The sequence below is a fragment of the Anser brachyrhynchus genome, assembly GCF_964034855.1.
Source record: "Anser brachyrhynchus genome assembly, chromosome: 3".
In the NCBI taxonomy this organism is placed as follows: domain Eukaryota; kingdom Metazoa; phylum Chordata; class Aves; order Anseriformes; family Anatidae; genus Anser; species Anser brachyrhynchus.
In genome coordinates, this window is record NC_137696.1 from 116,888,565 (window position 1) to 116,909,448 (window position 20,884).

General features: G+C 35.1%; 1 protein-coding gene across 1 annotated transcript in view; it reads right to left on the minus strand.

The window, feature by feature from the left end:
• Nucleotides 1–20,576, minus strand: part of APOB (apolipoprotein B) — a 37,693-nt gene extending 17,117 nt beyond the window's left edge. Inside the window, exons 1-24 of the mRNA XM_080586041.1 lie at nucleotides 20,423–20,576; nucleotides 18,754–18,792; nucleotides 15,939–16,054; nucleotides 14,966–15,111; nucleotides 13,722–13,875; nucleotides 13,381–13,536; nucleotides 12,247–12,371; nucleotides 11,974–12,059; nucleotides 11,016–11,235; nucleotides 9,820–10,047; nucleotides 9,592–9,709; nucleotides 9,347–9,493; nucleotides 8,046–8,254; nucleotides 7,448–7,685; nucleotides 6,714–6,890; nucleotides 6,219–6,410; nucleotides 5,447–5,614; nucleotides 4,067–4,278; nucleotides 3,632–3,814; nucleotides 3,286–3,407; nucleotides 2,419–2,629; nucleotides 960–1,135; nucleotides 639–826; nucleotides 215–360 (exon numbers count right to left, since the gene is read on the minus strand). Coding sequence (XP_080442167.1) covers nucleotides 215–360; nucleotides 639–826; nucleotides 960–1,135; nucleotides 2,419–2,629; nucleotides 3,286–3,407; nucleotides 3,632–3,814; nucleotides 4,067–4,278; nucleotides 5,447–5,614; nucleotides 6,219–6,410; nucleotides 6,714–6,890; nucleotides 7,448–7,685; nucleotides 8,046–8,254; nucleotides 9,347–9,493; nucleotides 9,592–9,709; nucleotides 9,820–10,047; nucleotides 11,016–11,235; nucleotides 11,974–12,059; nucleotides 12,247–12,371; nucleotides 13,381–13,536; nucleotides 13,722–13,875; nucleotides 14,966–15,111; nucleotides 15,939–16,054; nucleotides 18,754–18,792; nucleotides 20,423–20,480 — 3,815 coding nt within the window. The 5' untranslated portion in view covers nucleotides 20,481–20,576. The remainder of the gene's footprint in view (nucleotides 1–214; nucleotides 361–638; nucleotides 827–959; nucleotides 1,136–2,418; nucleotides 2,630–3,285; nucleotides 3,408–3,631; nucleotides 3,815–4,066; nucleotides 4,279–5,446; nucleotides 5,615–6,218; nucleotides 6,411–6,713; nucleotides 6,891–7,447; nucleotides 7,686–8,045; nucleotides 8,255–9,346; nucleotides 9,494–9,591; nucleotides 9,710–9,819; nucleotides 10,048–11,015; nucleotides 11,236–11,973; nucleotides 12,060–12,246; nucleotides 12,372–13,380; nucleotides 13,537–13,721; nucleotides 13,876–14,965; nucleotides 15,112–15,938; nucleotides 16,055–18,753; nucleotides 18,793–20,422) is intronic.
• Between the last annotated feature and the right edge of the window lie 308 nt (nucleotides 20,577–20,884).

A 20,884-nucleotide genomic window follows, 5' to 3' on the forward strand; every position in this document is an offset into this window, starting at 1 on the left:
TTACTTAATTACATGCATCATTTCCTCTATATAATTTAGTCTCTCTGGTCCTAAAATTCTTTGTTATTATTCTGATGTTATGATTTTTACAACAATTCCACAATGTTTAATAAAATAAAATAAAATTAAATTAAAATAAAATAAAATAACACAAACATAGGAATAAATATCTGTTTTCAGTTTTCTGTGTGATTATCCTTATTTCTCTATCTACCTTTTCAGGAAAAGTTCTTCAGGAATGGTGATAACAGGCAGGTTAATTTTCTGAATGCTCAGTTCCTGCAGTCCACTTAGTTTGGCGTGTAGAGTCTGGGCATAGGGGACATCTTTTGATGCCTTTTGCAGCCAGGTGTTGGTTGCCTGCAACGAGGAGAAAAGTTTTCCAAAGTAAAACAAAGTTTTAGGACTTTCCAACCCTTTAAGTTATGTAAGTTATCTGAAAGCCAGCATAACAATTAGTATAGCACTAGCCATCTGATAAAGTGGTTGGCTTGATCAAAGTTGAAAATATAAATCGTACTCAATCTGACGAGTGCTTTTACAAGTAGTACCCATTTTGTCTTCCTTGGAGGAGGCAAAAATTAGTTAGGACTATGCAGTCATGTTGTAATTAATATCTACTGTAGGTTGAAACATACCACAATAAATTGTGATACAATATGTCGCATTGTCATATCCGTATGAGCAACCTTCTGATCCAGCAGTTCATTGGTATACTTCTCTAAAGTCTTTGGGTAGTCTGAAAAGTCCACTGGGAAGCCAGAAGACATTCTTTTCACAGCAGCACTGGCACCTGAATTCCACTCTAGCTCAACTTTTTCAGAATCTGAAAATGATTATTTTAAAAGAAAAGAGTAAAATTAGTATATTTTTGTTCAATTTAGGGGTATAATGTAAACTAAGGTAATAAGTTGTTTAAAAGTATAGGTTGTACACATGGCTTATGTTTTTGCTCCTACCATATCTGAAAAGAACTCTTTCTGAAATTCTGTTCCCATGAGTTGTTGCAGCTGAGCTCATCTGAAGATATCCTTTGGTGGGTGAATAATTAACCAATGCTTCAGATCTAAGTTCAGTTTGCAGGCGAGGAATAGAAATGGTGCCTCCTATCATCGCTTCTTCCATTCCAGCATATCTGTGAAAGCAAAATGTAAATACAAATGTAAAACATTTCATTCTACGTTTTCACTATGTCTCAGGAGCAATTTCAGCATTTAAATCTAAAGTAAAAGCATAATAGATGTTACAAAAGATAGAATGAATAAAACTTGTATACTTCTTTATGAGTCAATTAATGTTTTCAGCTCCTGTCGGTTACTTTGTGAAATTTAAATTAAATTGTTATAATGCAGCTGTTTGGATATATACAAGAATAATTCCATATTATATATAATATAAATCCATAATACTGAAATGGATGAAAATATCTACCTGTCTGTTAATGTTCTACCTGAACCAAATTCTGAACTCAAGCTGAATTCTCTATTAAGGATACTGAGTGTGACCATGAATCAAGTAGAAGTAAAACACTTGACAAAATATATTATGCCACTGGGCTTCATTTTCCTTTACTCACATTTATTTTATCTCTGTAACTTTGTTGACTTGAGCAAACTTCTAATATTATGTTAGTGCAAATGAAAGGGAATTGAGGTCCCTGACATCTGTCCAAAGCTCCCACTGATATCAGAGGCAATTCTGCATGAACAGCAAAGACAAAGACTCCCTGGGGCACCATCAAGATCACAGAATTCCATGGAAGATTGAGGTTTATTAAAGAATGTGATCAGCTCATTTCACCATGGGCTTGTGAGGCAGACAATTTTAGAAACCCTGGCAGGCTGAACATTTTTGTTAGGTCCCCTGTAGATGTTCCCGGAAATATTCTCATCATGAAGCGTGGGAATTTTTACAGGAAGCTCTCAGTTATTTTTGGTTTTGTTGCTTATTGAGTGCTGTTAGATTCCTTCATGGGGAGATGTAATAACATTTTTTTTTTTTTTAGAGCTGAATATATCTAGTAAATGATAATACCTCTCTGAACAAACCTTGCCTTGTTTATATCCTTTGACTATCACACCTGCAATAACACTAGTACAATGTCATTCTTGTAATCATGTTTGCAAACATGGCAGAATTACCTCAAGAATCTTCCAACAGAAATTATACATGCAGTAGGAAGGATCAGTTGGTGTATTAGGTATAGTTATTTTATGTATTTGCGATGGGTAACAAATAAAATAATATTTCAAGGGCTTTTAAAGGGGGTTTGAAGAATGAGTTTATATGTCTCCATACACGAATGTGCAGTTTCTCCAAAAATGAGATATTGTTTTCCAAAATTTTCAACGTTCAGTAAAAACTTCAGCTATCTTATCCAAAGGTATCTGAAGAAGTCTAAATGGTTTTCTGAGTTACCTTATTTGGCCAGTAAGAGTAACTTCAGGAATCTTCTTGTTATTAAAGTCCAAGACAAAGGTATATGCTTTCTTCCCCGAAGTGGATTCATCACTAATTCTGAAGTTTGTACCAAAGTCAATATCAACATCTGGAATGTGGACATCGCTGGTCAAAATCTTCCTGTCTCTATTGTACTTGAAGGTCAGCGTGGCTTCATGCTGCTTTACACCTGGAAAATATGTACTCTGGTTATTCACAACTATGGAGTCTTGTGGATTTCTCTAAAAAGGAATCAAAAACCAATCAACTAGAAATTATATTGTCCTGGGGATCTAAGGCAACCTTTGATGAATTTCAGTTAGAAACTGGGTCATCTTTTTCTCCTCATTTTCTAAATCCATTATGGATTAATCCAGTCACAACTTTGTTACTTAAAGTTGCTGTCTCCCTTTAAAAACTTGCTTTTTATGCAGTTTTTCTTAATTTGTATGCATTACATTCATATTTTATCAGAAATGGTATTTTTCTCTTATATAAAGCCCATTAATTTCTCCTTTTCCTTTCTTTCATTCCCCAACACCACATTTTCATTTAAAATACATTAAAGCATTTTTTGGGATGCAAAATCTGCCTGTCATCACGAAGATTTTTCACCAGGATTGAAAACATTGAAATGAAATGAAATGAAATGAAATGAAATGAAATGAAATGAAATGAAATGAAATGAAATGAAAGTGAAAGTGTTGGCCTGTTTGGTTGTGAAAACAGTGTTCTATTTTATACTGTAAATACCTCTATTGTGATTTATTCATAACAATCTTTTTCCAATTCAATGACATATAGCTCAAAACTAAGCTAAACCATACTGATTTTTCAGACTCTTACCTTCTGCTTGGACAGCAAATTTCAAAGTATCTATCAAGCCATTTCCCTCTCTCTGTAGGTCATAGTTTGCACTTGCAGAGTATTCCTTCACTTCTCCTGTGGACACTATTTCAACTTCATATCTAAAGGAGGAGTAAACAAATGTCTTATAAATAACTGATTTTGCCATGACCACAAACAGTAGAAAACATACAATTCTCAATAGCTCTCATTCTGAGCAGCTCATGTCTGTAATTTGAAGATTTTTAAAGGTAAGATTTATATGAGAGTGTACTATAGATACTAAGCTCTGAGAAGGAAGGTTATTTAACACAAAATAGACATAGTCAAAGCTTTTCTAACTTACCTGGTTTCTCCAGTCAAGGGATAATATGGAGCTGCATCTGTGGCACTGGCATTAGAGTACAATAATTTGGTGCAGAAATTTAGACCAGCAATGAGAGGCTTGCATGACGTCCAGAACTCTCGGTTCTCAATCAGAGGTGGAATCTCTTCAGTTTTGGTTGGAGACACCAAATGTAATGTGTTGCTGGAAGAGGAAAGTGAGCCATTTATTCCCAGGACAGGTGTTCAGATATTACACATATGTTGTCTGATTAGTAAGGTTACAAAGTTACTTTCTGAATAAAAATAACTTACTGAGGAAGGGGCTTAATGAAATAACATCGGTAGTTAACAGGCATTGCTATTGCAATAATTTAATGTGAGAGAAGAAAAAAATAAAAAAAGAGAAGGGAAGGCAAGAACACAGCACTGAAAGTTCTCATTGAGTTCCCATTACCTGACACTGAGGAGCTTTGTTGGGGTCTTTGGAGCAGGAATGCTGAATTTCAGCTGTCCAGCTTTCACGCTAACATGTGCTTCAATTCCAGACTCATGGAATATATTGGAATTCATCTCCACGCCACTTCTAGCAAATTCAGGCATGTTTATTCCCAGGTGTGTTACAAACTCAACTGCTACTGAAGGTTTAGCAACGAGTTCTGCTTGCATCTATTTAATAAAACCAAAAAGATGTATTTATTTTTACAATACACTTCCTATACTTTTTAGAAAACAAACATAATACCCTCATTACTGATAAACTAAAGGTAGGTTTTGTATAATTGATTTTGCTATTCAAAATAATTGATTCCCAAGTCACATCAGCTGAGGGAGCACATAAGTGGTAACTGTCATGTAGCAAATACAGCAAGATAATATCACCAAGAAACCTTATCTAATTTACTGTACAAGTACTCATGCTGCAGAAGGAAAGTATGTTAAGCTACTTGCATGTATTTTTAAATAATGGCTCTGAAAACAAAAACCATTGTGGAAAAAATATAGCAATTTTCAAAAGCAATGAGTAAGGTATTTGGAAAAAAAAATGGATCCAAGATTTGAAATTCTCTAAACAGAAGACAGCTAATTTTCAAGCTTTTGTTTAGCTATTACAGAAAGAAGGGACAGAATGCAATATTCTGGAAAACACTCCACAAGATACTAAATAGCAGCCAATAATAACTTTAAGGGCATTTTTTAAAATGTTTACTTAAATACTGTGTATGTTAAGAAATTAAAAGTTTATGTGAACTGCAACTATTGAGAACTTTATATAAAATATTGACTAAAATAGAGTAAAATAGTTACTAAAACTGGAAAAAAGTTTAAAACTTTTAAAATGTTAAAATATGTTTAATTTCATATAAAAAATGTTTCCTTTAGCTCATTTTTTCAATATTTAATTGGAAAGCAAATTTTTCACTTTGATTTGGTTACATCAAAAATTTTTATTAACTGGTCTGAAAAACTAATTCACATGCTGTAGCTTTTGCACTACTCTCATTTTGAAAGCATACATAGAGAACTACACAGAGATTAAAAGGATTATTGTAAAAGGGTGATTAAAATACATTTCATTCATACATTTCATTATATCTCATATTTAATTTATCATATGTGTTACTTCTTACTTCAATGTAAATATCCACATATTAACTGGTAATGTAAATTACCACATATTAACCTCTAATAAATTAGGTTTTGTTTTGTTTTGTTTTTGTTTTTGACTTCAAGAATATTTGGTAGTCTTTAACATTCTTTTGGTGTTACAGTCTAATCCCTAAATAAGATTGTAGATTAATAGGAGAAGACAGAACAAAGAGCTCTTGAGACTTACACTTTTTTGATGAAGCCTCACAGCTACTTTGGCACCGGGTGTCGCTATTCCGGACAAGGCAAACTTCAGTTGCAAACCTGCTCCAGTTGGGAGCTCAAACTCATTGTCCATGAACATGTAGTGGACAAATAAGTCTCTGTCAACACCTTTTGAGATGGCCTGTGCAATCTGCGAATCAAACAAGGAAATTAACAGATCTATGCTGGATTCTACATTTTATCTCCTGTCTTGACATACACATATGAAAGTGAGTTGGTTTAGATGACGTAACATTCTGGCTTCTCTAAAATCAATGGCAAAACACTTTTTGGCTTAATTGAAAGCAGCATTTTACTAAATACTCCTAAACTGTACTACATCTCCTTTTCTTTTTAAGATGATAGACTATTGTTTAATATTAATGTACATTTTTCATAATAAAAAGATTAGTAATATAACATACTGGCAAGCACTGAGATTTTGGGCATTGTTCCAGTAGATATCTCAGTCATACAATAAGATCTGAACCTGCCTTTTTTTCTGCCCTTCCATTCACCCATCTTCCAGGAGGACTCCACTTGGTTATTAAGGGGTCTTTATAGGTTCCTCAGAGTCCTTCAGACTACATTTTGGTATTTCATTTTAAATAATTTTATTTTTATGTGACCAGCACTGGCATCAAATATCCATTCTTTACATAGAATGGCTATAGATCAACACAATCTAAACTTTAAAAAAATTGTAGAAAAAAAACCACAAATGAATAACACATATTAGTACACCAGAAACATACCATTTCGGGAATACTCTGAAGAGTTTTAATGCTCCTTAAAAGCATGCTTCCCAGCAATTTGAAATCATTGAGTTTCAAGTACCCAAGTTCTTCTCCCAGGATTCTCAGATATGCTCTTCCTTCAGGAGCTTCCTTGTTGCTTAATTCTTTTAACAGTTTTTCAAGGTTAAGCATTATTCCTTTCATGACCTCCTGAAAATTCAGTCAGAAAGTAGTAAAACAGATCTATGAGAAATCTGTAAGATCACACATCTAGAACAATTACTCAGTTAATGTCGGGTAATCTGCACGTGCAGTTCTTGCCATTTTGTCTGCTTCCAGTCAAAGGCCTCTCCCACATGCAATTACAAAAGAGCATTGCTAAATAGCATTAAGGATTTCCATTCTAGCGTACCAGAAAAGGAGAAAGCTCATACACAATAAGCATGTAAATGCTGCAGTTACTGAGTAAATATGGGAATGCCGTACTGCACAGATAATGTTTTCAAGCTGTACCTGATCCTGCTTGCCATCCTGGGAGTAACCAAAGTAGTCAAAGAGAGCTTTGGAAACCTGCTCTGGCACTCTGCCGTCAACCCAGTACAGGGCCTTGCTTGCGGTGTCTGGGAAAAATCCTTTCTCTCCAAACAAAGCTTCCAGTGTTGGTTCAAAACCCTTTCCATCCAAGCCAAGCTGAAATGAACAGAACAATACCATAACTGAGACAGCTTCCCCACTTCTTTGGAGCTTTACAACAAACAGACTTTCTAGGGAACAAAAAATGCATTTAAAGTGTATCCTACAAGTCTCTGATTCTGAAGGGAAGATATGCAACAGAAGAGAATACTAGGTCTTACGATTCATTTTCTTTCTTTGTCGAGGTCCAACATAAAACCTACACATAGGCTGTATCTCACTTAGAATCTACTATGAGTACTTCAGTGTGCCAGTAATGACTCATTAGCATGAAGTCAATTTGTTACAGATGGGTTCATTTTACCCTAGCTGAGGCCTTCAATAACTCCAACAGGGTCGTCCATCCAGTCAGTGGCAAGTGACATCACATAATGGATGGCTTGCTCTAAAGCCCATTGAGATCAAATGAAAGTCTCCTTGTAAGCATAGTGATCTTTAGATTTCTCCCAAAGCTTGTAAAAACAATACATTATTCACGGAAAGTTGTTATAAGCAAACAGAAGTGAGAAAGAAAACAGCTGAATACTAGCAAAAGCTTTCGATAATTGTTGTACCTCAAAGATATCGCTTGGGCCAAATCCATATATATCCAGGGTGGTTTTTAGCATAGTCTCTTTAGGAACATAACTGTTTGGATCAAATATCACATTTCCTTCTACTTTGGCAGAGATGGGATCGACTCCAGGTACCGAAATTCTTTTGGAAACCTGATAATTTTGTGAGAATTTTCTGAAATCTTTGGCTGTTGGAACCTCATTTCCTTTCAGAGCTTCTTCAAGCTGGCTTTTAAGACTACGAAAGAGGATAGCAATGCAAAAATGATTAGTATGAATTCCAGAAATACATTTAGCTTTAGGTGTGAGATTTCTTGTCTCCCTTGTAGACATTCATACAACTAAGGTGACTGTAAATGGCTAGCTCTCTGTACATACTAATAATAAAAATAAGACTACGGGCAAGAGTGCAAGTTGGCAATGCTCTAACAAAAACATAGATTTACCCAGCTGATGTTCTTCTTCAAACAAACAAAACCAAAACAAACAAACAAACAAACAAAAATGCAAAAACTGCATTTCTAATATAACAACCACTGCAATTATGGAAAAACTTTGTTCTTCTTAGGAGAGCAGTATATAACAAAATTTTACTTACTCTTCAATGCCTACTTCTTCAGAGTCTAGGATGTTGGCAATGTGTGAGGCTACAAAGCTTTTCACTTGCTCATTCTTCTCCTTTGTTAGGACTCTCAAAATCTTTGTAAGATCACTTGGGGAAGGATTTTTCATCAGTATGAGATAGGCTGCTAGACGTTTGTCTGCAAGTGCATCCCCTTGGAACACTTTCAAAAGTGCTGACCGGTCCTATGTAAACAGAGAAGGATATGTTTTGCACTGATGAGCTGGCTAGTAGACATAGTGTCAAGCTCCTTTGGGAACATATAGGGTGAAAGAATTTCTAGGATGTATTTTTTTAGGACTGTGTAAACACAGAGCACCTTGTTTCTAAAACTGACCAAATGTGTTTCATAGGTATTATTCTGATAAAGCTTCTTTTCATAGATTTTTTAAATAGAAATTACTGTTTTGGTTAAAACAGATTTTCTTATCCTGTATCTGGCAGGTTAATTTTCTTTTTTTTTTTTAGAATAATGATTTTTTTTGTTGGGAATCTGAAGTGTTCTGGTCTGTGGAAAAACCTTCAAATTTGGGAAAAAAGAGTATCATTCAGTTTAAGAAAAGAAGGTCATCAAGATATTCTGCTGCAGGAAAATAAAAAACATAGTTTGAAAATGATGAATAACAATAATAAAAAGTCAAATGTTTTAAATGATACTAAATCTGAAGATGTAAGCTCCAGGGGCTTCCAGGTCCCAGACTCCTTAAACCTTGTCTGGAAACAAGATCTCATCTTTTAGAGTAGGAAGTTGTTGATGTTGAAACTGTTTTTCACTATACTTAGCTGAAGTGCACTGTATAATGTCACCCATTCTGTAGGAGGTGCTTTCGTATCACTGTGATATAAACATAAATCTCACTAGTACTGCTAATAACAATGACAACAAAGTGACAGTATAGAATAGAAACGTGATTTTTCTTAGTTAAATCCATTTAAATCTGGATTAATTCCTTAGTTAAACCTAGCTTCAGATAAGAACTCCATTTAAGACACTCTGACAGGAACAGATCCAAACTTGTCATTTGAATTGAAACTGTCTATATAAAGCAGCTTCATCTCAAAGGAGCAACACCCACCAAATCTGAAGTCTGCAGAACTTCTCAGATGTGTGAACAAAAGCTAAACTAACTAAAGGAGTTCCAAAAAAGCTGCAGACAGCTAAGAGGGAGATAGCAAAAATATGAATTAATAGCAATGTCCTAGTTTATTCAATTATTTATGTGAACAGTAAGGGTGAACTGAAAGCAGTTTATGCTGGTTCTTGTGACCCAGTTTACCTCTTCAGTAATAGTCATTTTCCTGAATGCCTGGATGGCTGCTTTCTGAACTGAAAGTGATGCAGCTTCATTTCTAATACATGTCTTAAGAGAAGATTTCAGGTTGGGTTTAGCTTTCTCCATTACTGCACCCATGTTTCCAATAGCCTGTCAGTGATAAAAACATAGAAAAATGATAAACTTTTTTTCTCCACCAATAGAAGTAAAATAATACATGTGCTACAATAAGGAAAAAATAAAAATACCCTAAGTGTGAGGTATGTGAGTTCAGCATCCCCAGAACAATCAGTGCCAAGCAGTGACATCATGAAGTCTGCAACATTCATTATTTCCTCTGTCACAATCATCTTCTCATTATAGAACCTAAAGCAATAGAGATATTAGAAACAAAAGGAGAAAATAGGAAATGCCTATTTATTTTTGTAATATTTTCTTGAGGTTATTTTGTAAAATTACATGCTACCATTACTTACTTAGTAACAGAATGACTCAAGCCATAAAAAGAAGCTCTACTTGGCTGATACTGGGCCATGTTAAGAATTTCCTGTATTCTTTCTGGAGTTGGAGAAGGCAATAGTGCCAGTGTGTATGTAATCAAATCTACCACAAGTGGATTCATGTTTCCAGTTCTCAGTATTTGAAGAATGGCGCTGTAGCACTCTGGAGTCCCACACTGAGTCAGGGCCTGAACTGTGAAGGAACTGAAAAGAAAAGGGATGGCCTTGGTTAATTAATTCCTTGTTTGCTGTTATCCCTGCATGCTTCATGTCTGAAAGAAAAATTTGACGTGTTTATTAAGGTGTGTTAATATAAATCATGTATGCTAATGTATGACTGGAAGCAAGTCATGCAATTGCTTATCAGAAACAAGTTTCTTAGTTTTATAAGCTACAATGTAATGACTAGATATGAACAAGAATAAAGTATTAACAATACTGTCATTACACAGACATATCTTTTTTTTCTCCACAACCTCAGACTTTCCGATACCTTTCTGTATTAAAATATATTGAACTAGACTGAGGCTCTGATCCTTCTACAGACTGAAGACATGAAGTATGTGTAAGTCCAGCCAGGACAGGAATAGTCTGGGTGGGGAGTGGAGGACAGACCAAAGATTTGTGCCCTCATGTCTCAAAAAATCTCACTTTCAGTACTGTGTTCTTGGAAATTGGTATTACATTGTTCTTGAGAAAAATTAGATAAAAGATATTTGGCTGTAATAACATATTCACTGGATTGCATCAGGCGTACACATTTGGGATGGTGGTTGGGAGAAAAACTCTGTGCTGTGCTTCAACTATAATTTATAGTTCAGCTTTTCCAGTAAGATTGGAAGATTTGAGCATATAATGATCAAGCAATATTAGTACTTCACAGAAACCTAGAACTTTCAGACCTATTTAAATTCTTATATTGTTTTCATGTATTTAATGTTCAAGTTCTCATTACCATCCAAGAATTTCTGATGGAAAAATATTAAATTCAAAGTTCTTACTTACTCTCATTTCTCTCTCTAGATAATTAGTATGATACTTATCTTTATGAAAGACAATCTTTACATCCATTAAACTACAATTTAAAGGAGTGTGAAGCAAATCAACTTTGGAATTATTTTGCTATGTATTTGATACATGTTGTATTTGTATAATGAACTGTTGGAACATACCTTGAAGTTTCCATCATCTTTGGTACAAGAGAGCCAAGAGTGGTGTTGTGTAAACTTCTAAGTCCAGAAACAAATTTGTAAAAGAGTCTTGCTCTTTGCTGGTTTTGCTGGGAGGCTGCAAGTTTCTGCAGTTCTTGAAGAATTTTCAAAACAGCATCACCCTGACGAGAAAATTTGGCATCTGCAACTTCCAGGGCAAGTCCTTTCTCCTCCAGTTCATCTAGCAATGAAAAAATGGCATTCTTTATATCTTTATCACGGACCTGTGTTCATTTTTACCTTTTGCTATACGCAATATAATTAATATCAACACTACAGATTGTTTTATACCACAACTGATGAAATTTAACAGCTGAAGCGTTTGTAAAAATAATGGAATGGAGTTTAAATACAATCTCTCCAAAGTAAAATCATGATACTTATTTGCATAAAATTTCTTAAAATTTCGTGAAAACATTTCCTTGACACCTTTCGTATTAGCAGAGTTTGCTTTTCTAATTTTTAATGAACGTATCTTAGGAGAAATATGCTCTGACTAGGAATAAGAATTGCATTTTAAAGAAGGGTTTTTCAGAACCTAATTATAGAAATCATGAACTGTTTAGATTTGGCAGCTGAAGTTAAAAGCTGCAAAAGGAATTATGGTTAACTAAGAAAGTATTATTAAACTAATTTCCAAAAAGATTAAATTATTTTCCAGACTATTTATAACTTTTTTAACTATAAAGATTAATTTCAAAATTAAAATAAAAAGACAAAGATCATTTAGAATTTCAAAGTGTTTTTAAATTTTTCAATTTTCCCCCACTTCTCCCCAAATCTTTTTTATGTCTGAATCAATGAAGATTCATTAAAATTTGTTTTAATTTTTTGGTGCCCTCAAACACATCTTTAATGAATTCACTGTTACAAAAAAAAAGTTCCCGTATTTAACATTTATTGAGGATCGCAGTTGTACCTCCATCAAAATTTCTGTTATTGATCTTTGGAGTATCTTCAAGCTTCAGTGTCTGGTTGACCTCTGTCATCATACCATAACGATTTCTAGCAAACAAAGACATATTCAGAGCTTTAGATGAGTCTAAATACCTTTGAGGGATCTTGCTATGCTTTTTGCCTCCTTGAGAACAAAATGCATATTTGGGGAAGAAGTCATGGCAGAATTTAATACATCATCATTCCAAATAAATATCAATTTTAGAAGTGTTATATTTAGTAGTGAGCAACCTACTTGTATGAGGAAGGCAGAAACAGGTGTTTTTCACTGCAGACAACATCTCTTACATGCCTTTTCTTTGCATCAATATTGTAATGACAGAATTGAGTACTACTCAAAAGGGTAGATAATGGGATGTTCTGTAAAATAAACAATATGGCAGACATTTTATTGAACAATGTAGGAACAAACATAGTTTTACAGGCTGCCACACTTCTTCTGTAATGTTAACAGTTACAGTATATTGAAAATGATGGTGCATAACTGTAATCATTCTCACACAAAGAGGAAATTGTGCTAGTAGTAATCTTTATTCTTAAGTCTCTTCACAGGCAAAAATCCCACTGAAATTTTTCCTCTGGCCTCACTGTGATGTTTGGCTTAGTAGTTACCTCATGATCGATCCCCTGTTGCTTACGATAAAGGACTCATTCATATGAACTAGTTTGCAATTTTTAAAGTAGTTCAGGCCCCGCATAAGAGTTGATGTTCTTTGTAATTTCACTCTTATTATACACATTTTAAAGATTTCTACAACAAGCTGTAGAAGTGGCAGAAATCAATAAATGTATTTTTTCAGAACTATATGAAGTCCTGTGTTTTTCCTTTTTTTTTAGGAAAAACACTCAAAGGCACAGATGCCATGTTATCAGGAAGAAGTCTGCAAATATTCATGGAAGCAACTGCATTTGATCATTGTGGATTCCTAATAGCCTGAACAGTATGTCAAAACTTTTACTTTAGGGCAGAGAGCCATGTCCTGCACATCACAAAAATATCAGGGTGTTGGTGGACTGTATGTTTTACGTGAAATGGAAATGTTGAAAATTTTGACCCAGTAAACAAACAATTTGTGCATGATCTGATAGGTTATTGTGTAATCGATAGTACCAACTCCTCTATAGAAGACAAACTATGAGATGGTCTCCTCTAAAAAATCATGAGAAGAACATGGAAGACGGTAATTATATTATTTTTGTCTGCATCTGTTCTCTATTGACAGCCAGCAAAATCACAGTCTGTTCTTACACAAGGGTACAGAAAACCTATTGAAACTTTTATAAGATAAATACAAAATTAGTAGTTGTTTATCATTTTAAGTGATGCAGTGAAGAATATTATATTACAGATTTTTAGTGGTATACTTACTAGTCCCTTCACAACGGCAATGGGACTGACATAATCTCTGATTGGGCTGAAATTGTCACAGGCTTTCAGGTTCCTGTTAATTGATATATCTTCTGCAACATTTCCTTTCCTGGATTTGAATTCAACGTCAGTGTCGCACTTTCCATATACAGTATCCTGGAGAGAAGAAAGAAATTGGTACCTTTATTCATGCTGTCAGACGTTTTCTGATCTAGCAGAAATGCACCCTCTCTCATTTGAATTTCCATGTCTTCTGAAAATTATATTTAGGAGTAATTCTACTAGGTGAGATTTCTTCCATTTGTTAAGGAAATAACGTGAATGGTTTTCAAAACACTTACCATAGAAATTGTTTTTACATTTTCCACTGTTTCTGTTGGCACAAGCAGAGCCGAGATGATCCCTCTCTTGAGATTCAGGACATTCAAAGGTTCATCCTTCTCTGGATACAGCTTGACTTTTGTTCCATCCTGAATGCTGAATTTTAGCTCATGTCTGTCCAAAAAACCCCCAACATTAGTATGAAAACATGTCAAAACCACATGGTGAAGAACATGCTGTCAATAAAATGATGGGCTACACCTAAAGCATCACGTTTATTTTGGTCTATGATTATTTACTATTCATTGTTACTACTATTACAAAGTCTTACTATTAAAGTAGGTATTTCCCAGCAAAATTCTAACCAAGGACATTCTGATATCACCAGACTACGTCATCTAAGGACAAGTAAATATCAGGAGCAATGGCTGGAAGTTGGAATTGCACAAATTCAGAGAGGAGATAAGCAAATTTTTAGAATGAGGTAATTATTAACTACTGCAATAGGCTACAAAAGGATGGGAAAGATTCTCTGCTAGTTGCGTTTTTTAAATAAAACTGTGATTGTTTTCTGAAAAAAATATTTTAACACTTCCTCAAGTTGTTTTAAAATCTATGGCTTAAAATGGTTTGGGAAACAAGAGGAAGTGGATAGTGAGGCACTGAAGCATGCCTAAAGGGGCACGAATACAACACACTAAAGAGCACTGAGGTCTAGCTGGGTGGAGGAAATAATAGCAGTAAGCTACGAAAGCAGATAAGTAAGGAAAAGATAAGTCCCATAGGTCATTAAAGATCATGATAGGAAAACTGGACTTCAGTCTCAAATGCCTTTCTGTTGCACAGTCTTTGTACCATATCAGCAATGGAAAATGATCTCAAAATGGCTGCAGACAGCCATTTGAGAATTTCCTTCTAAGAAGGAACCTTCCACTTGCAGTAATCTATTGGGAGACTAACCAACAGTTTCATTATGTAAATGACACAAATTACAAAGACATTCTAAGTGAAAATTCTGGATAGAAAAAAAAAAAAAAAAGAACAAACACTTCCCTAGTCACAACCAAGAACTGTATCAAGTTAGCCCTAAATAGAGAGAGTATTGCTGTGGAAATAACGTATAAACCTGCCATCTTATCATCAGTGTGTTCTAAGCCTGGAAAAGCATAGTCAGGGCTGTAACATTACCAGCTGTTCAGTGTTAAGGTTACGGGTGTTGATGTATTGATATTGATGTATTGTACTGATAATTGATATTGCTTACTTGGACATGGCATTTGCAAAGTCTTCAGAGTTCTTCGACTTTTTCAGCATGGATCTTCCCTCAGCGTCAACACCAAATGTCTCCCTTAGGGAGCAATGCATTGTCCTCAGGATGAAGTGGCACAGCTGTGGTACCTCCAGTTCAACCTGAAAACACAAACAGGTTGTGTTTATCTGTTTTTTCATTACCATGTTTCCAGATCCAGTTTTGAGAACATAGTCTTCCTTGGCTTGGTAAATCGTCAGAATTGTGCTGATAGCAGTTCTTGGGAAAGATTCCAAACTGATCTAAACAGCTTAAGGTAGCTTGAGGTAGAAGACTTCAAAGCAGGTATTGGCTTGGCTAATGGCATGGAGTATACACACAGTAAACAAGCAACCTAGGTTCTGAAAATTTATAGTACTAGAAAAATTGTATGAAAACTTGAGTCATTATGATTGATGTTTAGACTGTCAAATTGTGTGAGCTAAATAAAGAATACTTTCCTCAACTACTCAACTTCTGAAAAAACATTTAAAAACAAATATTTTTGGGAAGCTGGTGCAGGATTAGGATGGACATTAGTTTAATGCCCTGTGGAGTCTTTTACCCCTAATGCACTGATCCTGGCCTGACTATTACCACCAACAGGTGACCAAGTTGTCTTCATGGCATCAGTGAGCTGTCTTAGTTTAACCTCTAGAATTGTTTGATATACATTCAGCCTGGTAGCGAAGCAAAGTTCAACTACCAGGTCTTCTTCCTCTCTCCCCTAAAAGTACAGCCAGATCAAGACAGAACACTAACATAGCGGTATGAAGGTATGAAGTGCCTTCTGTCTAGGATAGGGAGGGTTAGTCTTCAGGGCTCTCAACATGTACTTTCAAAAGAATAATCCTGTTTGGAAAAACACTGAAGGATGTTTCTCAGTTGCCAGCTCCTATGTTACTCAGTATACAGTCCCAATGAGTTGTATTTACTCTCTTTTCCTTACCTTGCAGGTGATCTTTGAACCGCTTCGAGAATCTGCTGTTCCCGTGATTCCATTTGATGTTTCTGCTTCATATAAGTAAACATATTTCCTGAGGTGTTTAAATCTGGTTGCATCTTCTGCAATTAGGAAAACAAGAGAGCTTTTATCACTTAGTAGGATTGTGCATATTGAGATCCTTACAATACATACTTAATGTCGTGTAACTAAAATGAATGCCCCTCATAAAGGAAGCATAAGTGCCCCACTACTCTCTTTTATACTTGCTATAGGGGAGTTTTTAGACAGAGAAGTAATGCCTTCATGTCAGCTGGATATTTTCTAAAGTAGCTATAGCTCAGACAAAAATTTTTGGAGGAAGCATAACTTTTTGGGTCCCATGTTGTATAGAATGAGAACTGAAAATATGACCCCACCTGGCCTTAGAATCACACCTAATTGAGTTAATGACAGAACCAGCAGAAAAGTTAAGATGTGGAACCCTTTTAAGAATGACCCCATTACTTTAAAAATACACTAATCAAATGGCAGTTTTAAAATTCTTAATAAAATGAATAAAATCACCTAAGATTTTGCCTAATAATTCAAAGATGCAAGAAACTCTACCTAAATCACATGGGAAAGACTGAAAGCAAATAAACACAGAAAGGGATAGAATGTTAAAACTAGCTTTCTCCATTACCATTTTACCATTTCATCTGAATTTACAGAATATCTTCCTGAAATGTGATATACTGTAATGAATTCGCTTAGTAGATCAATGATTTTCACTACAGTAGACTTTTTAATGGTGTTAACTTTTTGCTATATAAAATTTGCTATATAAAGACCATCCACTGCAAGACAAAACCACTCAGTCTTTGAGCGAGGATGAAGCAGGAGGAAGGATTAGTGGAGGTGTTTCTATTTTATATCAAAGGAAGCCATAAAACATAATGGTCTTCCTCAAAGGGATGAATATCACCAGTATTTAATGTGTTGCTGTTGTTTTCAGAGGCAATTTGTCTGTAATTTTAAATCCTACAAGCAAAAATGAACATCATAACAGAGACATAAAGAAAGATTATTTTGGCTCAGTGTCAAATACAGAGCTATAAGATATTCTTTTTGTGTCTGGAATGTATAATGTAGGCCAAATAATATCCTCAGGTACAATGCACTCCCATTATATTTACAGGCATCATTTTAAACTAAACATATGATCAGGTATTTAAAGTGACTGTATTAAAGCATTTTAGCTGTATCTGAACCTGAAATAACTGTTCCCTCTGTTCGGACTGAGCAGCTCACTGCGACTGTGACATTATAGTGATGCTGAGTGAAACTCATTTTCCTAAATATCTACTATGTAGTTATTTGTGACTGTCTGAACATATCTGATCTACTTTTGCAGAAGAAAAAGGTACAGTCATCTTGCTATAAACCCAAATGCCCACCATCAAATCTGTATGATTTTGCTTGCCTACACCTGCCATCAATGTAGGTGTACTCTTCCTCTTTTATAAAATATTTATCATGTCACAGGGCAAATGAAATGGCATCTTGTCATATATACCACAGAATTGCATACTTAGGGAGGAGAATGGAACATTACTACGGATATTGTATTTCCTCACTGGACTATAATTTTTATAAGCTTTAACTATTTTAATAGTGTTTTAACTGAGATTACTTTCAGGAAATTGCTCGACTTATAATATAATTGCTCGATTATAATATAATTAATACTTGCTACCATACAGTCATCAGCATTACTGACAAACATTTGACAAATTACTTAAGTCATCTAATTAACCTTAAATTTAACTGCAGTAAAAAAAATCACCACTATCCCCGTTACTTTTTACTGTCCTGGACTTTATCACTGCTTAGCTGTACATTCTCAGAAATGTTTGCAATACCAATATCTGCTAGGCTAAAGCCAAAAGGCTAATTATTGCTTCATTTTCTGCTTTTGCACAGGAATAGATGGAAAAGGAATACGGAAATGATAAGATTAGAAATGCAAATACCAATGAATTTATTATATCAAAAATACACAAGAAATTGGCAGTGAAGCCCAGAAAAGAATTTGAATTTCTTTCAGGCAGCTGAAATAGCCTCAGTTGCCTGGCGGTGGTGCTAAAGTATCCAACAACTGAAAAAAAAAGCCTGAAGACCAAAAGGGACAACAGACAAAACAACTTATTTGGTACTTTGACCCTGTGGTGGAACATTATGTGTCTAACCAAGCAGTCAGGGCCAGTCAGAGTTCATTATAGAGATAGGGCATAAAGTCAGCATTTCCTGAGTCTTGACTTGTTTTAAGGAATTGCTGTCCTTGCTGACAGAGTTGATGATTTATTCTGCAGTTATTTAGTTAGAGATCCAAGTGCAATTCTGTGGGTTTAGCAGCCACTGTGAAGAGTACATCAGAAGTGAGATTCAGCTCATGGTAAAGTGTAATGTGCATAACCTCACTAGTAAAGCTTCACATCTGATAAACAGGGATTTCCAGATTAAGGAATTTACACCTGAGAATTAAGAAATTAACAAAACAATGAAAAAAAAAGCTTCTTAAAGGGAGCTTTTTAAAAAGTTTAGAAACACTATCTCATCTCTTCTGATTTTACTAAAACTTTTGATATTCTTATGGTTAAGCCTTATGGATAATTAAATACTTGAAATAAATGACAGTTAAGACTTCAGAATATTGCCATCACTTTTGTTACACTTATTTCTGAGGCAGAAATGTGTGGAATAGGAAAAAGCTTTGAATATTGTATTTAGTTAATATAGCAACATGAGACAACAAAAGCAGATGCAAGAAATCAGTTACTTGAACATCCGGGATTTCCATTTTCAGGTGTTTCTTCTTCTGTAAGGAATAAAAACAAGAATTAAAAGTTGCACAGGCGGTTTATAGTCATAAAGCAAGGACTATGTATATATAAAAGGAAATACTACATTTTCACTGTAAGACCTGTCTAATTAATACCAACTTTTGATGTTTTCACTGAATTAAATTACTTTGTTTTACAAGGAGATGGATCAGCTTCTAGGTTGGCAAGTATTTTTAATGGTTCTGTATTACATGAAGAAGTTTAAACAATAGGCATAAAATTCAGAGGTAGACAGATGAAATACACCTTGTAACATAGTTTGCTTGCTTTAAATGTTTTGTCTGTTTGGAACACAGAAATACTGCATAATGAATGAATGGCTGTATTTCACATTTTGTACATTTGAAAAACGACAACTTTGATAAGTAATACTACAATTCTCTGCTATTAAACCTTTTTTTTCCAAGAATCTTTTTTTTGGTAGACAATGTAGGGCAATAAATAGGATTGAATTATATCGGTCAAGATAAATATACTTGTTGATTATTTTGTTTAAACAATCAATATGCTTTCTCTGGCAACCAGTGTGAATATTCAGAGTTCACACTTTGGAGAAAAAGAACATGAATTTAAAACCTATTTAATTTAAGAATTGTTTGCTCCATTATGTCTTAGACACATCCCATATGACTATTGTATATACAATAAAATATATCCTAGTAAGTTTGCTGCACTCATGTGGTGCTATGTCATTCCTTGGACATCACACATAAATGCCAACACTTTTCAGAATATTTCCTGCAGACTTTCCAGGATTCCATAATGGGAATTCCAAGGCTGACCACTCTATTGTAATATAGTAGCAACAGTAATAACACTAATATTAAGCATTAGAAAAAAGTGCATTGTTCAAAATTTTGTAACATCAGTCAGGAACAGAATGGTAGTCCTGCAAAGGTGTATTTATGCTGAATTGGATCTGCGTATAAATCCTGACAGTGGTTCAGAACTGCATAATTGGCCCCAGACTCATTTCCCTCCTTGAGGTTCCTGCAGTCATAACACTACAGTGTCATATTTTGAAAAGCCACTTCTTGGGAAGCAAAGAGAGAGCTCACAATACACTGCACCATATTGATCCAGAGTGTCTTTTCTGATTTTAGAAAGAAACCTCTGCTGGTCTACTGCTTTTATTACTACTACTGATGGCTGTGTCTCCTTAACACAAAATTGTGTTTCAAACCTAAGTGCTACCTGCCAAATACATTTTGCTTTATTGCTTCCATTTTTTTTTTTCACGCACCCCAAACATGGTTCAGCAAAACCTGGGATAAGCCTGAACTGTAAGCTGCAGTAGTTCCATGGATGTGAACAAGGACCGCATTACAGAAAAACAATCAGGCCCAAATAAACTACTTGAATTCCTTATAAGTTGTAAAATACATTAAATCTGATCAAAAGGCACCAGAAAACATTTGTGTTTTTTCCTATGTTGGGATCCTCCTATAGTTGCCCAGTCCTCCAAACGGAAGAGATGGCCTCTTTAATCACACTTACCCTCTCTAATTCTATAAACCACTGTCTTGCTGATTTTTGCATTATCGTTGTTTTAATGAGTTCATAAATAAAGCAGCAAAAAGCGCTGCCATAAAAGGCGGTACTTACGTGTGAGAACACCACTGCTGAGCAGCAGCAAGAGCAGCAAGAGCTGCACAGGGCCCATGGCGAGCCCCGAACCCTCTTGCTGCTCTCTCTTTTCCTCTGCTTTTCTTTCCCTCCCCTCTTCACCTCTTCCCTACTGCCTCAGAGGGAGAGTGAGCCTTCTGACTTGGACCTTCACTTATATAGTCTGTAGCAAGCAGCTGAGGCAAACGGTTTAGAAAGCTCGGAGCAAATTGCCAAAGGTCCAAAGGTGAGAGATCTAGATCCTCACTGCGCTCCAAACACTGCACTGCTTTGGTTGCTGGGAGTCCCCAAAGGCAGAAGACTGAGCATATACTAGATATATGTTACTCTTCCACTGTTTTTTTTTTTTCTTTAACAGAGTTTTGAAAACAAAAGCCCGCAGCTACAGCATCTCCCAATGTATTCAAATATATTTCCCGCATTTACATAGGAAAGCTTACA